Source organism: Zootoca vivipara, chromosome 7, assembly GCF_963506605.1.
Source record: "Zootoca vivipara chromosome 7, rZooViv1.1, whole genome shotgun sequence".
Taxonomy (NCBI): Eukaryota; Metazoa; Chordata; class Lepidosauria; order Squamata; family Lacertidae; genus Zootoca; species Zootoca vivipara.
In genome coordinates, this window is record NC_083282.1 from 50,460,023 (window position 1) to 50,485,558 (window position 25,536).

Sequence of the window (25,536 nt, forward strand, 5' to 3'; positions counted from 1 at the left end):
GATAGATCTTTATTTCGGCTATAAGCCCACAGAAATAAACATAAAAATACTGAAGTTGTGGAATTGGAAGCAACTGGTTGCAAGTAACTGGTTAGCTGCGTGAACAAAATATTTTAGATACTACATACCTCTGGAAGAAGTATGCTGAGGGTTCCCACTTTCCAGAGGGATGAAAAGGTTTTGTCAGAAGAGGTTCAAAGTCTATTGGACTCAGTCCGGAGGGCCTCAGACTCTTAATCTCAGGGTCATGGGTTCAAGCCCCACATTGGGCAAAATATTCCTGCATTGCAGGGGGTTAGATTAGATGACCCTCGCGGTCTCTTTCAACTCTACAATTCTATGATAGATAAGAGGTGCAGATTGCATTAAAAGTGGGTTAAATACAGCTCCCTGAGGAGTCTCTAGTCTAAACACAACCCTGCATCCAGGTTTCTCCTAATCCTAGGAAAGTGGGTAATTATAGGGGTCAACTTTCACTTAAAGAGACAGTGCTGTTAAGTCACTCTACCTGAATACAATACAGAAACCATATTACACAGATGGTGAATGTAACAATTTAAAATGGGCTCATACTGATGCACAATATGAAGCTCTGTTGTACACCACTGACATTCAGTGTATAATCAACGATTGGCCATGAGCAGGTCGCAGACTGGTTAGATTTTGGTTGTCTAAGCACCAGATACTAAACCACCTTGCAGATTTTGTTTGGGGGGACTCTGCCTGAGCGTCTTATTACTTAATGTGGGACAAGTTTGTTTTTTCTAGCTTGCTTGTTTTTTTCTTTTGCAAATACATTTGTATTTTATATCTCAATTTTCCCCTGGAAAATCTCTGACGGCTATCATAAGTAGAGGCTGGATCTGGCCTTCACATCCCATTTTTGTCATGAGCAAGGAGACTGGTTTCTTAGTTTCTAATGCCATATTTCAGATCTAAACTAGTTTGGGGAAACATATACAAAATTCTGAATGCAAAATTCTAAATACAATTATTAGCAAATAAGCCCCGTTGAACACAGTGTGACTTATTCCCAAGTCAAAAAGTGCAGGGCTGAGATGTTATACAAAGCCACCTTTGTACATTCCAAAGGAGTAATAAATGGCAAGAACACATTTTGCCCTTCATATTTAATAATAATATGTTAAACAATATGTACAAATGCTAAAATACATATGTAGTATTGCTATAGCTTTGTTAATCGGTTCACTGAAAACATTCAAGGTTTCAGTTACTTTAAATATAACGCTTAAGCTGTATTAATCCTTTGATAATGATGAAATGTTGATAGATCATATTTTACAGTGATCCATTTTAAACAAACTGTCCATCCTCAGTGTTATGGAACACATTAAGATATATGTTTTTTGCATGGAATTTATCAAAATGGTGTATATCATTAATGCTGGAAATCTAAATAAAATAAAGCAAGATTATATTTTGCTAATAGCTTACGCATTTTTGAAGAAAATGGAAAAGTTTTTAAATGCCATTAAAATGAAAAAACACTGGATAGCTATGTTGGCAGCAACAGGGACTTCCACAGCTATGTACAATTTGCTGTCACTGTTCATCTGAGTTATAATATCAACCTGTAAGTGGATTTAAAAGTAGAATTGGAATTTTCATCTGAGGCTATATACAGTACATATTAGCAGCTTAAAACACAGCAAATTTGTTCTCCGCATTCCCCTTCAAGTCACATTTACACATTTACACCCAAGAAGCGGCAGGGGTGTCTTCACGCTATGCATATTACAGTACCTGTTTGGTTTCCCATGCCTTCAGCTTCCTGCAACTGCTATTCTTGAAGCCTCAAATACACACCTCAGCTGAACCATAAAGTGATGGTTGCTTGTTTCAAAATTTAGTCTTTAGAGCATCAACTTCCTCAATTCATGGATATTAACGAGTAGGGACCAGAGGTTCTTCATAGGGTTAGTAGACACAGAGTAGGGCTTATGATATGTATCAAGTCTTCTATTACAGTAGTTGCATAAATCCATTGTCTAGAGTTCTTCCCTCAAGTGCCTGTCTCAGAAGATAGATCATCAGGACAAAAAGAGAGCTGAAGTAAACTATTGCCCTTTGTTCTTCTGGAAATGGGTTTTAAAGAACTGCATGTTTTTTAAAAATTCAACAGAGGTGGCCAAGCTAGCCTCTTGCAGGAAAAACCAAGTCTTTGGGCACTTTACGTACAGTTTTGTTTTGGCATAGGCGTCTGACAAAGTAGGCTAAAGTCCACAAGAGTGCATGCCGGATAAACCTGGCATATGGCGTTTTTACAGTGCCACAATACAAGCAATTAAAGCAAACGTTTTTGGTGCGATCTGATAAAACTAGTGAGCATCACTATTTCCCCATTTGTGCAGTTCCAATGTCTGGAAAAGCAGAGAAAAGCCAAATGCAAGAACTGTACTGTGCAATGATCAGGAACAAGGCAGGTTCCTGTCTCTTGAAAAGACAGCATAAGAACTCTCGGATCTTTTGAAATTACTGTAATACTGTACAATCTTTATGTGGATTTGGGATTGTGGAAAAACACCCTGAGGAACCAACGAGCCTTCCTGACTTGCTTTCCATATATGAAAGCGTCGATTCATCCCTAACTGGGAGCTCTGTGGGTGGAGTGTCCTTGAACAGATATTTTCCTTCTAAATAAACGTGCGTGAGCCCAGGCTCGACGGTGACAGTCCAGAACACCCGCGCAGTGCGATTCTAAGCGCGGAATCCAAAGTACTTCTGAGCAAAACTGTTAAAAAACCGCAACCCTCCCCTTAACTTGGGAGCAAACGCCCTCGTGCCGCGTTGACTTCCGCGTAAGCAAGCGGAGGGCGAGTCGGAGGAGGAGGCCGCTTTGCGCCGCCCGGGAAACAGTTGCCAACTTCCTCATACGCCGAAGGAGCAGCTCGCAGCAGCCACGAACTTCGCGGCCCGCTCGCCGAGGCGCTAGAGCGGCAGGCGGCGCATGCGCAGCGCCGGAGGCTAGGCAAAAGTGCGGCGGCCCCGCCTCCTCGGGCTGCGGGCGGGGAACGGGTCCATCAGGCGAGCCTCGCCCCTTGAAGAGGGCGGCGCCGCGGCCGGGAGAGAGAAAGAGCTCTTCTGCGCATGCGGGCTGTGCCAGAGTTTCCAGTCGGCGCTTGTCCGGTCGCGGGCTCCAGCTTTCCTTTGGGGTTGGGGGGGACTGAGCGGGGAGCAAGGGGCGGGGCTCGGCCTCTGGGAACTGTTTCTCCCAGTCTCTCTGCGGTGTTTGTCGGCTGGGAAGGCATTGGACGGCGGGGGCTCCTCGGCGCCGCTCCCAGAAGGGGGTCTGGTGGTAAGCGTCTCTTCCTCCGGTTTTTGCTCTTAATCTCCCCCCAAAAAAAGTTATTTCCCCCCCCCCCTCAGGCTGAGCTGCCTCCCAGGGCGCCATCCTGTCCCGCCCCCTCTTGCCAGGTAGGTACTTTTGTACGTAGCATCCACAGAGGGGAGGGGAGACGCCTCAAGTTGCCCCGTCCTCCTCCTCCTCCTCCTCCTCCTCCTCCTCCTCCTCCTCCTCCTCCTCCTTCCTCCTCTTGAGTCTCCTGCCTCCCCCCCCCAAAAAAACCATCTTCTTCTTGACCACATAGATTCCTGCCTGCTAGGTTTTTAGCGTGACGCCTGACTCTGCCTTTCCTTCCTCTGTTTACACCTGCTCGCCTCTTCCCCCTCGCAAACTTCTGTGGAAAATGGACCTCGTGCTCGTTTTTCCTTCTTCATCTTCTCCTTGTCGTTTCTGCTGGCGAGTGAGGCTTTTGCTGACTTACTTGAGGAGAGGGAATTGCTCCCGGGTAAATGTGACTAGGAGTGTAGCAGCTCCTTATAGTTAAGTCTCCTGGGATTCTAGTCATTGTATAAGCCCTACATGTAAAAAGCACATTTCTTGCCCCTTCCTGCCCCCCAAGCGCTGGGAACTGTATTTTGTTAAGGGTACTGGGAATTTGCAGCTTTAGGAGGGGTAAGTTGCTGTTGCCAGGATTCTTTGGGGGGAAATGTGCGTTGAATGCATAGGGGAAGACTTCGCTTTGAATTCTAGTAGGCCCCACCTGTGTTGTACATTTAAAGCTGTACCGTGCCACTTAAAAACATCCGTGGATCTCCCCCAAAAGCATTCTGGCAATTGTGGTTTGTTAAGCATGGTCAGAGTTGTTAGAATACCCCTATTCCCTGCACAAAGCTACAATTCCCAGAGATCCTGAGAACTGTAGCTCCTTGAGAGGAACAGGGGTCTTCCTAACAACCCTTAACACCCATAACAAATTTTGTGGGAAGCCAGGGCTGTGTCATGCGGCATGATCCTGTAACTGGCATGATAGGCTAGGTACACTGCAGATGGGCCATAGTGACACTCTGGTCCTTGGGGATGATGATAATTTTTTAAATGGGAAATTTCAACTGGCAAAAAGGAGTTGCAGTTGCCTAGTATCACGAAGAGAGATAATTTATATTATGTACAGCTTTTCTTGGAAGGGAGTGCACCATAAAATGATTGCATTCAAAGAGCCATGCGAGCAAAATACTCACTTTAATTAGTTTAAAGAATTATTTTATATAACCTTTGGTTAGTTTGGTGAGAAGTTCTGATGAAATTGGGAAGGTTTTAAAAGCAGTTGCAATTGTTAACAACTAAAGCAAGCGTGCAAGAGCTAATTGGTTCTAGGTCAGCTAGTTACACTGTGAAGAAAATAGGAACAGAAACTTTTGTTTCTCCTGTCATACAAGGAAAAATACTGCTTGGAGGTAAGCCCCATTGAAATCACTGGGACTTATCTCCAAGTAAATTTGAGCTGAAAATTCCTGATTAGAATCTTAGTTGGAAGGATTAAAAACCATCTAGTCCACTTCTACTTAGGTATATTATCAGCTACTGTAGTTATCTGTGATAACTAGGTGGCAATCCATTTTGTGCTTAGAAACCTCCAACAGTTCTTTGCCTTGTGTTGCAGCCTGTTCCACTGTCCAGCAGTTCATATGGTCAGGACAATCCTTCTTTCCAAAGTGTAATCAATATTCCCTTTCCCTGACTCTACAGCAACAGAAACAAATTTGCTCAGTCTTTGTGGACAGCCCTGCAGATATTGTCTCTTACTCAATAGAAGCAAGTTCCAAGGAAATAAATGTGGCTTGTGCTGTGTTTGTAAATACTTTTACATGGAAATACGTACTATGATTGGTTTAAGACATGTTGGTAGAATTTTAATTGACGAGATGAAAGTAATAAGAGACTTAACATTTTTAATGCAACCTGAAAATGTCATTCAGAGACATAATAGTTATCATATTTCTTTCCTCCTTGTTCATAAATTATGTAGAAAAACAGGAAGTCTGACTTGTACAATTATTTTGCAACATTGTGGCATTTTACATTTGTAGCTTCCAGTTTGGGCATATTGTGTTTTGCAAAGCTTTTGTTCATTTTAAAACTGGCTCCTTTATTTAAATTTAAGCCATCATGTAGTGTAGTTTTCTTGCTTCAAGGTTTAGGATCACATATATTTTCTAATTTTTCTCTTCCAGGAACCATGGCGATGACTGGCCCAGCACCTTGTTCATCTATGAGCAACCACACCAAGGAGCGAGTTACAATGACAAAGGTGACATTAGAAAACTTCTACAGTAATCTGATTGCGCAGCATGAGGAACGAGAAATGAGGTAAATATCCCAGCTGCATGAAAACGGAAGTAATGCTATTTTCCTTATACTGTATCAAGATTTAAGAAACAATGGATGCCACAAATACACTGATCATCTTATCCTGCTAGAAGTTTTGATAACACTTTTAAGTCCTCAAAAAGCCTTTAATAAAATACTTCAGATCATATATTTCAGTGCCCATGCTATCCTCTTGTTGTGCATTTCAAGAAAGGCATATGTTGCAGATGCTTGATGAAAACTAGTAGCAGCATTTTCCTGGACTGAAAGTTGTTTTTCTCTCTCTAGTGTTAGGTTTTATTTTTATTTCAGTGTGTCCAGTATAAACAGTTTTTATTGCGAAATGCGCTTGGCTCTACTGTGTACTATAATCAAAAGCAGCCTCTCAAAACACATTTTACTCCCTCCTGGATTTCATTCCCTTCTAAGTATTGTATTTTATATTTATCTGTAAAATATATTAACTACTTCCTGCTACAAGTAGTGGTCAAATGTGCTCAGTAATATATATATATTAATATATATATATATATTAATGCATAAAAACATTGTTCCAATTTAGCTTTCCCTTATTTGAAATATTTAACAAACACCCCTCTCTTCATTCTGTTGAATGCCAGTTGGAACATAGGTCCTTGAAGGTGAAGCCACCGCTGAAAAACGCACCTCTCTAGTGGTTACCCGTTTCCCTTCACTTGGTGGGGAAACTACACCAGCGTCTCTCTAGATGTTGTAGTTGAAAGCTTATTAGCTTATCAATGAGAAGATCAGTTATAGAAATAGTTTTTCACTGCTGCCAGTCTTTTCCTATGACATCCAGCCATGTGAAATCTTTGTTAGGATATGCTGCCAGTTCACATGGAATAACATTCCTGCATTGCAGTGGGTTGTACTAGATGACCCTTGGGTTCCCTTCCAACTCTACAATTCTATAGTTCTAACCGTGAGGTACATTTGATTGTGTGTGCTTGACTGGTACCCTGGAACAGTGTTTCCTTTCCCCCACCCCGGATTCTATTGGGGGACCACTTCAGGTTTGCTGATGATCTTGAGGGGGGGGGGGGTGCTTCATGTTTTCCCCCTCTGTTGTATAATTTGTAATGTGCTGTGCTAGATGCTGTCTTTTTATTGGTTTTTTATTTCTTGTATTTTTTTGTATTACAATTTGCATTCTATGGAATTCAAATTATAATACAGTAAAATATAATAAAAGAAGCAGCAATACAATACAGTTTAAAATCAACATACAGTAATAATTTAACGTGGACATGCTGAAGACCACCTGCATGAAGCTCACAGGAACCCTTGCCTCAGAATTCTATTGTAAGGAGTTTCAGTTCTTTTGAAATACATTGTCTTTGAGCAATTTCCTTGAAAGGCCTTACTAAAATGCATCAGATCTACTCCCTTCTATATCCTCCTTAAATTTATCCAGCTTTTTATTTGCACATACAGAATAACTAAAGGTTTATTAAGCTGACAGGTTGGTTGGAATTGAAGAGACTGATCATTTTCATAGAAATGGAAGTAGTTTATAGTCTAAGAAGCTCTCTATAGTGTTTAAAATGTCATTTTATATGTTTAATGAAATTCCTATGCTTATTTTCTTCTATAATTCTGTGAGGTTAATGCAGAAATGAAGTCTTTCCCACTTTTTACGTTCTACTGCTCCACCCAGTGACAAATGCAGTTGTGTTGTGCACTATGGATTGGGTATTAGATTGGCTGCGATGATGTGGCCTCTGTTTTTGCCAGCTATCTCCTGTGAGCCCTTTCCCACCACAGACGCACCTTGACCTGGCAGTAAGGTATTTGATGGTTGATCTAAATCAGGTCTTGATACCTTCCAGAAGTTGCTCACCCTGCAATCAGTTTGTACGTCCTTTTTATTATAAATGATTAAACTCTGCTCTTGTTTTGTGCCCCTTTTCTTTACAAAAGACTTAATTTGTATGATGCAAATGCACGATAAGAGCAAATTTCCTGTTCATTTTGCAGAAGTTGAAGCAGAAGCAGGGTGTTTATCTTGATTGCTGTGTGCATTAAGAAATGAAGCCTTGGAATTCAGTGTTCCAATTCCTGGCAGCTCTATTCTGTGCTGAAGTTGTATGCATGAACTTATGGAGACCTCATTCAAAAACTTTATTCTTTTTTTTCCAGACAGAAGAAGCTAGAAAAGGTTATGGAAGAAGAAGGCTTAAAAGATGAAGAGGTATTACATATGCTGAAACTGGCTTTCTTGGTGCTTGTTTCCCATCACCCCTAAATTATTACTATTATTATAAATGATTTAAAGTTATTACCTGCCCTTCATGCTAAGGTCACAGGACGGATTACAACAATTTAAAATACAACATTAAAAATAGTTTAGAAACATACAATTTTGGAATGCAGCCACAAAAAGAAGGGAGAGTCCTAAAAATATGCACCTTAGGTGTCAAAGACCAGAGTAAAGATAACAAGCTTTTGCTGTGAATGATTCTGGTTTAGCTGTTGATTTTTTTATTTTTTTAAAAAATAAGAAATGACATTAACCTTTCCCCTCCATTTTTGAACAACTAGAAAAGAATGAGAAGATCAGCACACGCCCGAAAGGAAACAGAGTTTCTGCGTCTAAAAAGAACAAGACTTGGGTTGGAAGACTTTGAATCTTTAAAAGTAATAGGCCGAGGAGCATTTGGAGAGGTAAGAGTTCAAAATGAAAGACTAATAATAATAAATTATTTATACCCCGCCCATCTGGCTGGGCTTCCCCAGCCACTCTGGGCAGCTTCCAACAAAATATTAAGATACAGTAATCCATCAAACATTAAAACCTTCCCTAAACAGGGATGCCTTCAGATGTCTTCTAAAAGTCTGGTAGTTGTTGTTCTCTTTGACACCTGGTGGGAGGGTGTTCCACAGGGCGGGTACCACTATCGAGAAGGCCCTGGTTCCCTGTAACTTGGCTTCTTGCAGCGAGGGGACCACCAGAAGGCCCTCGGCGCTGGACCTCAGTGTCTGGGTAGAACGATGGGGGTGGAGACGCTCCTTCAGATATACTGGACCGGGGCCGTTTAGGGCTTTAAAGGTCAGCACCAACACTTTGAATTGTGCTTGGAAACGTACTGGGAGCTAATGCAGGTCTTTCAAGACTGGTGTTATGTGGTCTCGGCGGCTGCTCCCAGTCACCAGTCTAGCTGCTGCATTCTGGATTAGTTGTAGTTTCTGGGTCACCTTCAAAGGTAGCCCCACATAGAGCGCATTGCAATAGTCCAAGCGAGAGATAACCAGAGCATGCACCACTCTGGCGACGCAGTCCACAGACAGATAGGGTCTCAGCCTGCGTACCAGATGAAACTGGTAAGCAGCAGCCCTGGACACAGAATTGACCTACGCCTCCATGGACAGTTGCGAATCCAAAGTGACTCCCAGTCCGTGCACCTGGTCCTTCAGGGGCACAGTTACCCCATTCAGGACCTCCACACCCACTTGCCTCCTGTGCCCCCAAAATAGTACTTCTGTCTTGTCAGGATTCAACCTCAATCTGTTAGCCACCATCCATCCTCCAACCGCCTCCAGACACTCACAAAGGACCTTCACTGGTTCTGATTTAAAAGAGAGGTAGAGGTGGGTATAATCCGCATATAGTATAGACAGCCAATGTCTGACCCTCCAACACCACCAAACAGCTGTGGGTTCCTCTTATCACCCAGTTATTAAATGCAAATACACAGAGTTTGCTTTCAGGGCAAGTATCCCATCAATAAAAGTAGTTTCTACACTTCGGAAAAAGATGTTAGTAATTTGAAAATCTTCTTAAGGTAATGGACAATTGGAAATAGTTGATTTGTTAACATTGAACACAGTTGGCCAAATGAAGTGTAGTTATTTACAGAATTCAGGTAATGAATTCAGCAGTATCTTACTGGCTTTCCTGAACATCATCTAATGGCTAACAGTATAATGTTGTTGTTTTCCAAACTTAACTGTCTTAATATCCTGTGTCTACACCTTTTCTAAGTTGCTCTATTCCACTGTAGTGCTATAGTAATAATAATCTGCTTTATTTATACCCATTATCCCAATATTTTGGGTGTACCCTAGGCCTGTCTCAGTTATATGTATTCACCGTATCTCTTATTGTAATTTATTATGAAGGGTAGCATTGTCATGAATGTTAGCCAGGAAGGAAAAATAATAATTGACTCAATGCCAGATAGTGTTATGCTCCATAGCAGTTGAAAACTAGATAGACTACACTGGTAGGTACAGAAGGCTCAATATATTGTCCAGTCATCCCCAAAACAGAGCACTTTCCTCCCCTAATTCTCCTTTCTGTAACTGTTTGTCTTAAAGAGCCAGCCTGGTGTAGTGGTTAAGAGTGGTAGACTCGTAATCTGGGGAACTGGGTCCTTGTCTTCACTCCACCCAGCTGTTGGGTGACCTTGGGCTAGTCACACTTCTTTGAAGTCTCTCAGCCCCACTCACCTCACAGAGTGTTTGTTGTGGGGGAGGAAGGGAAAGGAGAATGTTAGCTGCTTTGAGATTCCTTCGGGTAGTGATAAAGTGGGGTATCAAATCCAAACTCCTCTTCTTAAACAAAATGGCTGAAAGGGGTTTTAATATGTGCATTGTTTTTGCACAACTTCTAGGTGCGGCTTGTTCAGAAGAAAGATACAGGGCATGTGTACGCAATGAAAATACTACGGAAAGCAGATATGCTTGAAAAAGAGCAGGTAAATACTGATTCCTAATGAGAGTGCGCAGATGTCAAAAGTAAGGATGTGCAAGCAATGTGGAGTTCTTCTTTTCTGCTGGAACCATTAGACTCATGATGGGATATCTTAAATTATCATTTTGTGGGAAAATTTGGAATGCATGGAAGGCAGAAGAGAACCTTCCGGGAAAAAGAAACTCTGTAATCACCAAATGGAATGTGATAACTTTGATTTTAAGTTTTTCCAGCTTGTGGATGAGATGTTTTTGAACCTGTAGTTCCAACTCTCCATCTTTATCTAAATTTAATTGAGCATTTAGTATTTATTAGGCAAAAACTGCAGTTGTATGCACAGTTATTAAAGAGTAAGTCTCTTTGAAATTAATGGGGGTTGTTCATAGAAAGCCTCCACGGGATCATGGTGTAAGTCTTGTGTTAGAATTTTGAGCATCAAAAGTTGAATACATGTGTCCTGATCAATTTTCATGTGTGTTCAGGTATGAATATGATGCTATAGAAGGAAAATGAAATTCAGAATTCTTCCCTTAACCATTTCAGCCTTTGACTTAAATTCCACTTGCATGTGTCCCAGTGAAGTGCACTTTTGTCTGTATCCCATGTCTGAATTAATTTTGATGAAGGCAACATGGAGGTTGTCAGAAGGCACTTACCTATTTAGAGGCTTCAGCTGCAAATTAAGAAACCTTTTGCTTGCGCTGATGGATACAGTGTTTTCACACTAGCAATATTTAATTATTTTAGGATTTATAATCATTCTCTCCTTCTAAAATGGAGATACGAAGACAGTTTATAAAATATAAAAACCCACAACTCATTTCAAATGGCATGGCTAAGCATGAACAAGAAAGTAGGTGGGAACTTGGATGAAAAATCATAGCTGCTCTGCTCCTCCCTTGTCCTGCTGCTGCCACACTACCCAGAGCCAATTCTTAATTTGAATTCGCATCGCTAAGGGTTTGTCTCACTCCACAAACCGTGAGTGGTAAGCCAAGAACAAACATGGGCTGAAGCTCATTTGTCTGGAAACTGTGGGCCTGGGTTTGGACATAGCCGTAAGCCAAGCTATGGCTTAGCTCTGAATAGCACAGCAGCAGGACCAGGAGAGAAGCAAAGGGGTCATGATCTTTCCTCTAAATACTCACACACTCCCTCGTTCACACTTAGCCATAATTTGACATACTGTAACTTACAAACCAGGCCAATGCCAGTATCAGTAAAAATGCAAAAAACACCTAAACTGAAAACAAGGGCTTGCTAGAAAAGTTTTCAAACAGGAAACTAGCAGAACAGGATATAAACCTAATCTTTCTGGGCAGAGAGTTAATATACCGGGTGCCATGACACAAAAAGCATTCTTGTATAGTGGGTGGTATAGGCAATAAAAGGATGCATACAAGGGCTTTGCAAGATATCGGAGGGCAGAGAGACTAATGGGAAGAAAAAGTGCTTTTAGACAACTTGTCCTTAGCTATTGTGGGCTTTAACCTAGATACTCAGAAACAGACCAACCATCAGTGCAGCTGATAATAGCAAAGGGGTAACATGTTTCTGAAAGGTAAAGGTAAAGAGACCCCTGACCGTTAGGTCCAGTCACGGACAACTCTGGAGTTGCAGCGCTCATCTCACTTTACTGGCCACAGCTTCCGGGTCATGTGGCCAGCATGACTAAGCCGCTTTTGATGAAACCAGAGCAGCGCACGGAAATGCTGTTTACCTTCCCACTGGAGCGGTACCTATTTATCTACTCGCACTTTGACGTGCTTTTGAACTGCTAGGTTGGCAGGAGCAGGGACTGAGCATCAGGAGCTCACCCCGTTGCGGGGATTCGAACCACTGACCTTCTGATTGGCAAGCCCTAGGCTCTGTGGTTTAGACCACAGCGCCAGCCAGGTCCCTTTTCTGAAATGTAGTGATGGTCAAATCTTTAGCAGCCGCATCCTGCATTAACTGAAAGTTCTGAACATTTTTCAAGGGCAGCCCCAGCTGAGCCCTCTTAACTAAGTGGCTGCTGGTGGTAAGGGGAGGGATTTGCTCATTTTAAAATTTCATTTCCTGTTCCCAGTTGGGATGGGTTTACAGCCCATTGCCTGTACCTTGACTCACTTGACTGGGCAGCACCTGTGCTTCTGGCATGCACCATTCTGCAATCTGAAATGTAACTAATATTAAAAATTAGTTGCCATATGGGGACCTCTTGGGTTATGAGCAACATTTGCAAATATTGTGTAAATATTTCTTTAATTGCAACTTGCTTCTTTTTTTCTTTTTCTTTTTAAATGTATCCATCTCCAGGTTGGCCACATTCGAGCAGAACGTGACATTCTAGTGGAGGCAGACAGTTTGTGGGTTGTCAAAATGTTCTATAGTTTCCAGGATAAGCTGAACCTCTACTTAATTATGGAGTTTCTGCCTGGAGGTAACTATTTTGAACATCTGGGTCATCTCATACTGCTTGATATTATTGTGAATGCTGACTACATGACAAGTTATATGCCCCATTTTGAAATGCACTAATCACTGATTAGCATGTATTGAACAATTCACAATCTAAAGTGATGTACCCACAGTCTATAGTGAAACTATAGGAAAGGCAGTTTTGAGCATGTGAAATCCACTGATAGTGAAGGAGTTCCACTCCAGGTTGACTTTTGCTCTTTATTGTTTATTGGTCAGGGTGTTCATGTGAGTTTTTGAGGGAGAATATTACTGTTTTAACCAAATGACCTACCCACTTTACTGCTCAATAACTTTTCAGAGCTATATCCAGACTTTCATTTTTACTTGTTATTGACAGAAATAAGTTGAGGCTGACTCATGCAGGAATTTGATAAAATTGTGTTTATTTATGTGGAAATTAGAAACATGAACTTGTTAGAAGGAAACTTGGTGAAATTGAGGGCATATTCAAAAGGCCACTCTGCTATTTTAGGCTGCTATATTTATGATGGAATGGGCATCTACTTTTGGCTAATTCAGAATCCTTTACCAGCAGTTGCAAGGAGTAAAGCATGCAGATTTTCCAGGACATAATGTAATTCTGTCTATGATGCTATTTCCTTGCCTGTGTAGGAAAGAAAATAGACTAAGTAGCTATTTAAGAAGTAAATGAAATAGCTCTGAGGAAAAAGAGACTTGGAATAGAAGATGGTGTATCTTGGAATTTAGGCCAAGCTAAAAGGACAACCAGATATGGCATTACAAAGAAACTGAATACAACTTATCTTCATTTCCTGTTCTCTGTACATGCAGGTGATATGATGACATTATTGATGAAAAAAGATACCCTAACAGAAGAAGAAACTCAGTTTTATATAGCAGAGACTGTGCTGGCTATAGATTCAATTCACCAGCTGGGTTTCATTCATCGTGATATCAAGCCAGATAATCTCCTGTTAGACAGTAAGGTATGAATATTTACTGTAAGTTGTTTCAGGGACTATTAAAAATATTTATTATTATTAATTTATGAATCCCCTTTTACAGACGTCTTAAGGTGATTTTCAATCATACAATTAAAAATGGGGTTGAACTAGATGACCCTTGGGGTCTCTTCCAACTCTACAGTTCTATGATTCTATAATAAAGATAGGTTTGAAAACAATATAAATAAACACACAAGGCAGAGATCTCATATTTTATTACTGCTGTGTTAATTTACTTTGGAAACCCCAAGGACAGAAATGGGAGACTAGTGTTAAATAGCTTAGATGCATAAAATGACCTGCTCAGAGACCTTGTTGCCACAGTAATGTGTGGTATGTCATGCATGAGCCAGAAGAAGGTACCTCTATTAAATCCAAAACCCAGGAGACCTCAATAGCATGTGTTTCCCATACCACCAGCCAGACTAGAGAAATAAATTATGGAGTTCTAGTTAGGATTCCTGGCATTCATGCTTTGGGTGTTGAAGAAGAGTCATGACATTTTATTTTGGTTGTTTTTGTTGTTGTCCGCCTGCTTCTTGTACATATTCTCAAAATTTCTTAAGTGAATAGTTCCATTCATGCACAGCATGTATCACCAAGCTCTCTTGGCCACAATTACCCAAGGCTCTGAATGAGTTGGTCAGATAGTCATTTTATCTTGCTAGAAACCTGCTCTTAAAATCAAGGCCAGTTCAGGCTTTAAAGACCATGGTCAAACATTCAGTACCTGAACTCCTTAGATCTAGTTACAGGTACAGTAGGTAGCCGTGTTGGTCTGCCGTAGTCGAAACAAAATAAAAAAAATTCCTTCCAGTAGCACCTTGGAGACTAAGTTTGTGGTCCATGGGGTCACGAAGAGTCAGACACGACTAAACAACAAGAAGTTGCTACTGGAAGGATTTTTTAAATTATAAAATGTTATATAAAATTTGTTAAATAAAAAAAATTAAAAATGAGGTTGCCTTGTATCTCCTTATTTTTTGCTTGTTTCTTGACATGTAGGGCCATGTGAAACTATCCGACTTTGGTCTCTGCACTGGACTTAAGAAAGCACACAGAACAGAGTTCTATAGAAATTTGAGCCACAACCTTCCTAGTGACTTCAGTAAGTTGTGTTGTACCTAAAACTTCTTTTGAGCTTGTTGCTTGGCAGAAGTATTGATAGCCTTGCAGTCTTAAGACAGGAATCAAAATGATAAATGGGACAAAGAGGGGAGAAGAAAACAAGCAAGCTTGATAATCGGTTCTTAAAATTACACGGAGTTCTTATAATGACGAGCTTGAGTATAAACAGTTGCAGGGGAGCCAAATGGCACTGGCAATCTCAGCGGACTTGATGAAATGACTCTGTAGGCTCATCTCTCCCTCTGCTGCAGCTTGATGGAATGACTGCTGCTAAATGATATCTGAGGGAGGCCTCAAAATACTGCTTTTGCAGAAATGCAAAGCAAGATAGATACCGGTATCTACTGAAGATTTTAAATGTAGCCACCAAAGAATAAATTGTCTGTAACTAGAAGGAATAATACACATCCACTTTAATAAATATGGAGCCAATTTGGAAATGTATGCAAATGAATGCTGAACTTTCATCTTGCTGTCGGTCACATATAACTTTTATTTATTTTTACTGTGCTATTCTAGCTCTCTTTCACATACTCACCCTCTCATGTACACATGCACATTTCTGGGTTGTATGGGGTGGGGAGAGGGAGCATAGTGGGATTCAGGGGAATATGTTAAAAGTAGGGAGCTATTGTACAAAAAAGTAAACCTCATCAACACTTCATTGAAACAGAGCCATTAAACGCAAAGCTAATAATATTACTACCTGTCTTCTATCTTTAGCTTTTCAGAACATGAACTCCAAAAGGAAAGCAGAAACTTGGAAAAGAAACAGGCGGCAGCTGGTAGGTATTGCTCTGTCTAGAGATTCTTCCCTCTGTGTAGAGATCATGTCATACTTTGTGTTTAAGACCTTGAAGATCCTGCTGAGAAATCAGTATGTAATGCATACTTGTTTTGTCTCCGCCACTTGTTCTCATCTAGGGAAATAGAACCATAGAGTTGGAAGGGATCTCAAATGTAACCAAAGGCTTAGATCAGGGGTAGGGAAACTTTTTGGCTCCACCAGCCTGATCTTTATCAGGATTTGTTTTGCAGGCCAGATTTGACAGGTGGGATTGCCCAACTGTCAGTCACATGTCATCACTATGGCACACGATTGGTAGGCAAGTTGTGTCTCCCTCCTGTCGAAATTACTTGTGCAGGGTTCCCAAGTGATGTTGGAGGGTTAAACAGGCAGTTGCAGGGAGGCTTAAAAGCCACATGACTGCTTTATACTCCAGATGTCAGGGGTTCAAAGGGGGAGTATGGGGAGGCTTGCAAAGAGTAGCACTGCTTCCTCCAACTTGAGCAAGGTGCACTTGGTTGGGAGCACTCCTTGCTTCATAAAAAGAACAATTGAGAGCTCGATTTAAGCTCCTTTGAAGCCCCACCCTTACTCGCCTCACAACTGACATTTTAATATAATTTTGACTTTCCCAAAACAGCCTGGCAGGCGAAATGGGGAGACCTGGGTGGGGGAAGGGACACGTTTGGCCTGCAGGTCAGAGGTTCCCCATCGTTGGTTTAGATTGCTCAAATCATAATTTCATGGCAGCAAAGGAGGCATAGTAGGGCTTTGTTTATGGCCGGAGTATCACATTGCCCTCCAGCATCCTGAAGTAGAGACACAAATTTGTTTGCAGACTTGTTCATTAATAATGACTGCAGAAGTCATTGTTCCACACATTTTTTTCTGGATATTCCCTGTGCTCATTGATAAGATACAACAGAAAATGTGTAACAGATGATGTTTGATTACAGGCCTTCTCTACAGTGGGAACTCCAGATTATATTGCTCCAGAAGTCTTTATGCAGACAGGCTACAATAAGCTTTGTGACTGGTGGTCACTTGGGGTCATCATGTATGAGATGCTAATCGGTAAGAAAGAACTATTCATGTATCTAAGAATAAAAAATATGATATTGTGGATCATTGCCCCTCACCTAGCTTCTGAATAGTATGTTATATATAATACTGCTTTTCTTCTGCTTGGCTACTTTTATCTGGATTTTTATATGCAATTGTGGTGCTTGACCTTAAAATAAATTTTAGAGGGTAGAAGATGATAGCTGCATGTGGACTTCATTAATCACTAATCAGAACTTTCATAACTTTCTCAGGTTACCCTCCTTTCTGTTCAGAGACTCCTCAAGAAACTTACAAGAAGGTGATGAATTGGAAAGAGACCCTAATATTCCCTCCAGAAGTTCCAATCTCTGAGAGAGCCAAGGATCTTATTCTAAGGTACCAGATCATTATCTGCTGTCATCAGATACAAGATTTCTCAACTTTGTCTGCAAGTTTGGGCTACCACTTTGTGATCTTATACAAAAATAAGTTAGGCTTCCATATTTTAAAAATTATGTAGGTAGCGCACTATCATTCAGGAGTATTACTTTTAAAAGTTGCTTAGGCAAAGCATCTCTGCTCTCTCCTTATTTCATATTGCTTCTTACTTTATTCCTTTTCATAAGCACTTGCAACAGTTGTCTGCCCCAGAGAGCACATAACTTGGGCAAATGCTTTAGCCTAGGTACCCACAAGGAACCCCTCATCAACTGCAGCACCATTGCTACTTCATGGTGGGTTTTCAGGAATGTGGGAACCTCTCCTGTGCTGCCTCCAGCTTCTTTGGCCAGCATAAAGCGACAAATTTATTCCCTTATGTATTGTGTATGTTGCAGAAGAGGATGGTCATTCTCCCTTATGTTGAACCTCCAGCAAATGTCAGGATAGAGCGAGAGAGAATTGTGCGGCTTCTAAACTTCATTGAATCCCAGTTTTAGAGGCAACTTTCCCCTAGTTTCTAATGTTCTGTGCACTGGAAAATATTAAGTGGATGTCTGAACTCTGTGTTGCACAGAAATTCAGGAGAGAGTATTACTGCTTGATATGCCTGGAAGCCGAAGCACATTAAACAGAACAGAAAAAAAGAAACAAAACATTGAAATTATTGCAATTTATTACATTGTGAGATATTGAAACATTGGGAAACATGTATCATAACAAGTGGCATTAAGCAGTCCATATCTCACTGGAAGAGACACGGAATTGTAGTGGTGTGATTAATATGGCATAAAAATGTTCTGGAGCCTCACAACTTCAGTAATGCACAGAGGGCTTAGGAAGGGGAACATGATCCTTATGACCAGATGCCTAGAGGAAAATCAGAGTTATGCAGCTGTTGCACTGCTCCCAGTGTTTTGGGGGACGGGGAAATACTGTGAAGTGGCTTTAAAAACAACGCTCATTAACCCCACACAGATACTAAGGTTTTTTTCTTACAGTATATGGAGACCTGCTCTAGAGACTTCCATTGAAAAAGAATTCCATTTACTTTGAATTGTATTTGTTTTACTGTCAACTGTTCCCTTTCCCACTTAGTAGTTTGTTTCCCCGCTTTTTGAATATTCTATGCTGCCTTTTTTTGTCTGCAGATTTTGCTGTGAATGGGAACACCGAATTGGTGCACCAGGTGTTGAAGAAATCAAAACAAACCCCTTTTTCGAAGCCGTTGACTGGGAGCATATCAGGTACAATGTTTTATTTCTTCTAGGACAACTTAAAGAAAAACTTCTTTAATTTTTTCTAATTCAGTTGCTTAGTGTGCAGTAATTCCCTATGAGCAAGGCAAAGTTTGAACTTCAGAAGCACCTCTGACATAGATTTTGATTTTTCGTACTTACTTGCATTATAAACTCTAATTGAGAATGATTCTTAATAGGGAGAGACCAGCGGCAATATCCATAGAAATCAAAAGTATTGACGATACTTCAAACTTTGATGAATTTCCAGAATCTGATATCCTTAAACCAGCAGGTAAATATTTCCACTTTGGTTTTTATTTCTTTTTTATGTAGAGTTTTAGCTTTAATCTCTCTTTCAAAAGTAGGTATTTCATATAAAATAGTTCATAGTCTACTGCAGGCTCAGTTTTGCATATCCTCATGCTCTCACTTCCATTATGTTTGAGCTTGACCTGCTGAAAGGGTTTTCAGGAAAGGGCTTTGTCTAATTTTAGAAGAACAGTCCAAAATCCAATATAGCCAGGTAAGCCATCACAGTTAACTGCATGTATTCATGGTTAACTCTGTGTTACATTGTGGCCAAAGTGTCTAGTGACCTAATTTTGGGCTTTTTTCTGCTTCTGGTATTGTTAAATCAATTTTCCCCTCTTTATTGATAGTTTTGAAGCATTCTCTGGTAATACAAATCTGGAAAAAACTTACAAAAGTGACATGAAAGTCTCACAGGTTTGTTTTAACCCTGAGCAAAATATTTTAATGAATAAAATTGTCCTTGAGAGGAAGCTTCTCAAAGTAAGTTCTTTCCCTAACTTACTCTGCCACTTTAGCATATGCTAGACATGATGTTCAGGGCTTTCAGTAGCATGGGGAATGATGGCTTGGCTGCAGAGTGCAGAATAGATTTGTAGAGGCTACTCTAAGGTGTCTTTACATTTGGCTGACTGTAATTCTAACTGAAACATTTGCACTTTTGGAATAAACTGAAGGAGTCCAGGGTTTTCCTAAAATGTTCTTAATGCAAAGTTGTATCCTGTTAAACTCCTTAGTTATTATTAATAACTTAATACCTCTATATTCTTTTTTTTAAAATCAGTGACCACAAGCAACCATCCAGAGACAGACTACAAGAACAAAGACTGGGTCTTTATAAATTATACCTACAAGCGATTTGAAGGCCTGACAGCTCGAGGGGCAATACCTTCATACATGAAAGCAGGAAAGTAGTGACTCACAACAAAACTATTCCTGAACCTTCATTCTTTCCTGTCAGCACAAGTTTTTTTTCTCCTATGCTTCATAAACTTTATCTGAGGCCTGTGAACTCTAGAGAAGAGTGCAAAATAACATCATTATGCACAGTGTTTACATTTATGCATTGAAAACTTCCACAAATGGCACTTGTGAGCCTGCCTTTGCAGATTTTATTGCAGAAATAGGTTATTCTGGCTTTAGTTAAAATTCCTAAGACTGTTACTTCAAGGAGGAGAGTGCAAGCTTTTATTTACATTGCAGAGTATAACATAATTGTGGTTGGGGTTTTTTGTATCTTCTGTTTTACAAGCGCTGTGCAAAGGTACAGCACAATTCTAAGGGCTAAGGTATTGTACAGGAAACAGAGCAATAACTAGTATGAAGTAGACCAAATTCTCAGAAGCTTATCCTATAGGAGGGCAAAACCTGTATTGCCTTAATTGTCACAAGTGTGTTGTATACTTAGTTCAAAAGCCTTTTGGATAGCAATTTTTTCAACCCAACAATGGCCTCAAAAGCTGCTGCACTTTACTGTTGGTACTTAAATAGTAATCCTAAAGTATTGAGCTTTTCCCCCCTTCTAAACTTCAGATTTGGGGAACGTTACGCTTTTTTATAAGCATTGTCAAGAGAGGTAAAGATGATTCCTTGTGAGATTTATGTAACTGCATTCTACTTAGTAGTAAGAGAGAAATCACTGTTAATAGCGTTATTAGGATACCATAGTTAATACTGTGAAAGGAGCTCTGCCTTTTTCAGATTCTTTCCCTACTTCTCACCCTTAAGACTTTGGCATAATATACGTTGGAGTTTATCTTTCTGAAGCTTGGACACAGAGAGCCCTGAAGTGCCTTTTGGGATAACCTAGGAGTGCTCTACAGGAAGTAATGGGATCACAGTGACTGGTTGTTCAAAGCATCTACATGGTGCAGTCCACTACTTGGGCTGTTGCCATTAGGTGGCACTGACCTTCTGAGTGTTCTTCAGATTCTCAAGGTGGACCCCTGCCCCCCCCCCAGGCCCTGCATGATACATGAGACTCTCATCATTTGGTGTATCTCATGTAGTTCACCATATTGTTCAGATAACTATCTTTGAAATCATTTGTTGAAGACAATGGTAAGCTCCAGACTGAGGGTGGGGGCAGATAACGGTACAGGAGGAGACCTAGTGCATCTGGAGCCAAAATGAAGACAGGAAAGCCCAGAGGAGGAGACTTAAACATGATGGCTTGGGATGGTCCTTGTACATCAGGATGTGTTACCAGGCGATTTAGTAAAAACATTAAGCTTTCCTTTAGTAAGGTGCTCTGATGCCCCAAGTAGGCTGAAAGAAGTTGAAGTCCTTTGTTCTTGTACAAAGGTAGAGATCAGGATTCAGTTGTAATTTAGGAGGTAGTCGTCAAAGATTATTGTTGTCTCTACCTTTAGAAGATCTGATGAAGCCTGCAATATTTCAATAACAGATGTCTTAGTCATTTTCACTGACTGTGCATAGTTATGCAGTGGTTCAATTGTCCTCTGATGGTTCATCTCTCCTTATCAGATCGGAGTTTTAGCAAATTAATTGGAGGGATTAATGTGCTAAAACATTAAAAACTGTTTTAATAGTGGTTGTTCTCCAATCTGCACTCTTACACATGCCCCTCACCGGTAGGCAGTCTTACATCCTGGTTTGGAACCCCCCCCCCCAAAAAAAATCATACCATGAGTGTTTCCTATCTTTCTTAGTACTCCTATAAATCCTGGTCCTTAACTAGTTTTCTAGATGTGGCAATGCACAGAAGCTTCAGTGAGAAGGTCACTAAGGAAATATTTTGCATTTAGGCTTTATCCACAAAATGTATCTAGAGAGAGGCTATAGCAGGCATCCCCAAACTGCGGCCCTCCAGACGTTTTGGTCTATAACTCCCATGATCCCTAGCTAAGAGAACCAGTGGTCAGGGATTATGGGAATTGTAGTCCAAAACATCTGGAGGGCCGAAGTTTGGGGATGCCTGGGCTATAGGGAAGTAACCCTTATTCCTGCTTTAATATATCCTCTGTGCCTAGTTTGTAATTATTACTGTGCTCCAATGACGTGTCCCACACATGGTGGGGCTAGAGTTTTGCTTACTTGTTAGATAATGATGGGTTTAAAGTTAAATTTCTGGTGCTTGCTGAATGTTGAAAATATGTAGCATACATAACTGGTGCTTTAAAAGCCTTTTTAAAAAAAAAAAAAGCTGTAGAAGGTCTCAGGATAACCTGATTGCCTAGAGAGCTGCCCAGCCAATAACTTGCACAAAAGGGAAGAAAACAAGATTCTCACATGCCTCTTTGATGTTTCCTTTTGCATTATGACCATTTGGCAAAGCATCTCTGTGCCACAGTGTGACAGATGAGTGCAAGCATTGTGTGTCTGTGAGTAAACTGAATTGCAGTACGAGGTGTAATTTTCTGTCTTCTACTGCTGGGAATTTTTGAAAGATTTACTTTGTGTATTGTAGTGAGAATGAATATAGCATATTGTTATAACTGAGGTCGAATCCTTGTTCCTGTAGTCTCTGCAGCAGCCAAGAGCATAGTTGCCAGAGGTCACCCAGTGTGCTTAATTAACACTGCCAGTGCAGTGAATGAAGGCTCCCCACAAATAAGGACATTATGCATCAACAAGTTTATGGAAATGAGAATTAATCATTTGGGAACTTGGGACATCAGTCTGTGAACCATTTTCTTTTGGGGGGGGTAGGTAAAATCAATACTGCCCTCTCATAGCAACATTATAACTTGGATTCCTATGGGTTTTTTTTAAACAACAACACTAAAACAGGAGTATTAACTGAAAAGATCATATCTTGGCTGTTGCAAATAATGTTGGCTTCCTTTTAACAATTTTTTTAGAGAGCTTCCACATGAACTCTGTCACTGCAGTAAATGTCCTCTTTAATCATTTAAGTATTCTGTTGGCACTAATTTAGAGAATTAAGGTTCTCATTTAACCAAGATCTGAAACCTGTATTTAAATCCTGGTTAAACAGGAATCCCAATAAGCCTTAATGACCATTGTAAGTGTCAATGCTTAATGCCAATGCTTAACCACAATTAATGTGGCAGGGAGTGCACAATCCACAGGTGGCTGCCAATCTCTTATCACCCTGCAGCAGCCCATAGTAAATTCTAGAGAAACTGTTGCCTTTCCAGGGTGGCACATTTCTTCTTCGAAAGCAGTTTTAGATCTAAAAGCTAAACAATTACACAGCTTACTCATAATGCAAGTTGGTATCATTTTTTTTCTGTTTCCTGCTCTACTGAGGTATTTAGTAACACTGATGTCTCTGGCACAACAAAAAGCTGCAAAATACTGCATTTTTGGCGTGTCTGGGTACAGGAGAGAATTCCTGGCTGAGACTTAAGATGACCAATGCTGCCAGTTGTGTGTGATTATTAGCAGAGTATTGCACTTAGGTACCGCTTAACCAATGTGCCTGGGTTCCGCCTTATGGCAGATGAAAATTGATTTTGTATCTGCATACAGCTGTAACTACTTGCAGTGTAAAATTTCATATACTTTGTACATGATTCTGGGGTTTTGTGTGAAGACCAATTTTTATGGAAGTGTCTTTGCATTCTGAGCTGTTTAAAATACTTCCTCAATAAATGTAGTTTTGCTAATGTTTTGTGAGTTATTTGAATTGAAAAGCTTATTGTTCGCAACAGATGACACTGAGGTAATCAAAGGGGGTGCCTATGTATTTGCTAAGTGTGTTGATTAGGTGCAATTAGAGTGAATAATGAGCAATAGACATGTTCACTTATTAATCCAGTCGCTGAATTCCACACACACACACCCCAACATCTTGATTGAAAGTTCAAAAAGTACATAATTATATGTACACTAAACATGGTGAGACGTAAGTAAAAGAGAGAAACAGCACCCGTGTAAAAGTGAAAATAAAGGGAGGAGGGGGAATCCAATTCCAGTTGCTGAATTTAAGTTTTGGAAATAGCATAACTTAGGCAAGGGAGGCAGGATAGAAAGGGATACAGAGCACTGGACGATTACTAGGAGGGAAGAAAGTGCCGTAGAAACCCTTTTTGTTACACTTGAGAGCACTTATGAGCATCCTCCTCCTCAACCGTGCATTTTGCAAACTTCTGTTCTAACATGAAATATCTAAATCACGTGTGTTAATAGTTAGTGGTGGCACCAGGTGTTTCCTGTTACACGGGATGTGGCCATATACATTCTTTATACCATGTGTACACACAGGTGGGGGCTAGGGCCAGTACAGGTAGGGTGCACAGTTCTTTAGCATCAAGGAAATGCAACGAAAATGATTTTCCAGACCATGTTCAAGTTGACTAGAAAAACAACCACCAAAGAGATGACACAGGATTAGAAACACAACACAGCAGATAAAAGGCAACTCTTTGAAAACTAAGACACAGGACGTAAAGGAAAAGTATTTAAATTTTTTTATTTAAAAGTATGAGAATGTAAACACTGAATATCGAACAAAATAAAATAAAATAAGAGAAACTTGTCTTTGTGCCTTTTTAATTACAGGTAACGGAAGAGGAAGTATATCACCCCAGAATAGAAATATCCCATTAGTCCAGTATTCCTAGTTGGACAATGCTATATAATACTTGATTTTTTTTTATTTTGCATCAGATATAAACACGTTGTTTCTTTGGGAAAGCAACCTATTATTTGTGAAAAGCGTTTAGTGGCTTACATTGGCTCTCTGAATGTTTAGTTATAATTTGGAGTAAGTGTAATCTTGCAAGTCAGGGTTGACTTCGTTTGCAAGGGGCATTCAAGTTTATTGGGGTTGCCTCACTTTTGAAGTTCTTTGTTTTTGGAATCCTAAGGGTTGCCTCTCATTTTCTGTGCAGTTGTCTTTGCTTTTGCCTATACTAGTGTGTCTGCTGCAGCAAATGTAAAATGTGAAGGGCAGCTATATGCTCCTTGAACATGCAGCAGACGTGGTCATGTTATAGCCATTGTGGACTCAGCATGCATCCCTGAATGTCTAGAAACATGTACAGTATCTGACTTTCAGCACGTTCTTTTGGAAACAGCAATGTAGCTGCAGCAAGCATGGCTACTGTATGTAATTTTGTAATGTTCCCGCAAGGGGACAAAGAGAATAAAGATTACGGTATCTTATCATATGGAATTGTAATCTTCTAAGCAGCTACTCTGAAAATTCCCAGGTTAGAGATTTTATCAAAAATTCTCACCGCCCTCACATGTAAGTAGTTTCTGCAAAGGACAAGCACATCAAACCAGCTGTAAAAGTGGTTCAATTTTCTATTCACCAATAATTTTCATGTTGGAGTTACTTTCAATGTTGACACCCACCTATAAATCACCCTATATTTTTCTAATTAAATATTTCTAAAAAGACCACCTTGCCTTGTGGACAGCACAAGTAGTGTGGTTTGTATGTTTTTGAAAAAAGTTGCTGTAGGCACTTTCGTGAGAGGTTGAATGGCTGTTTAAATAAAATAACTAGATCAGAAATGTTAAAAGCTTCATTGATACAGTTCTAAGGCTGCAACACTATGCACACTTTCCAGAAAGCCCCTTTGAACATAACGGGGCTTACTTTTGAGTAAGCATGTACAGTATAAGATTGTGCTACAAGTCTGCTTTAACATCTTCAACAGTAACAATAGCAGAGTCCATTAATCTTGCTTGGTAAAAAAAAACCCAAACAGTTTAATTGAAAATTAAAAAGACCATTTGTTACATAAATTAGTGACCTTGGGTGATTCTCCCTTCACAGGAAGTATAAACTCGATTTATTCTGACTCTGGAACTATTTCCACTATCTGGCAATATCT

At 40.3% G+C, this 25,536-nt stretch overlaps 1 protein-coding gene across 1 annotated transcript; it reads left to right on the forward strand.

Moving 5' to 3' along the window:
- The first annotated feature begins 3,126 nt into the window (after nucleotides 1–3,126).
- STK38 (serine/threonine kinase 38) lies at nucleotides 3,127–24,440 on the forward strand. The gene is made up of 14 exons (XM_035122006.2): nucleotides 3,127–3,316; nucleotides 5,536–5,671; nucleotides 7,832–7,883; nucleotides 8,234–8,356; nucleotides 10,306–10,389; nucleotides 12,684–12,807; nucleotides 13,641–13,795; nucleotides 14,819–14,921; nucleotides 15,665–15,726; nucleotides 16,685–16,802; nucleotides 17,045–17,168; nucleotides 18,362–18,457; nucleotides 18,649–18,743; nucleotides 19,545–24,440. Exons 2-14 carry the CDS (start codon nucleotides 5,541–5,543, stop codon nucleotides 19,673–19,675), a joined length of 1,398 nt encoding a protein of 465 aa, XP_034977897.1. The 5' UTR covers nucleotides 3,127–3,316; nucleotides 5,536–5,540; the 3' UTR covers nucleotides 19,676–24,440.
- The last annotated feature ends 1,096 nt before the right edge of the window (nucleotides 24,441–25,536 follow it).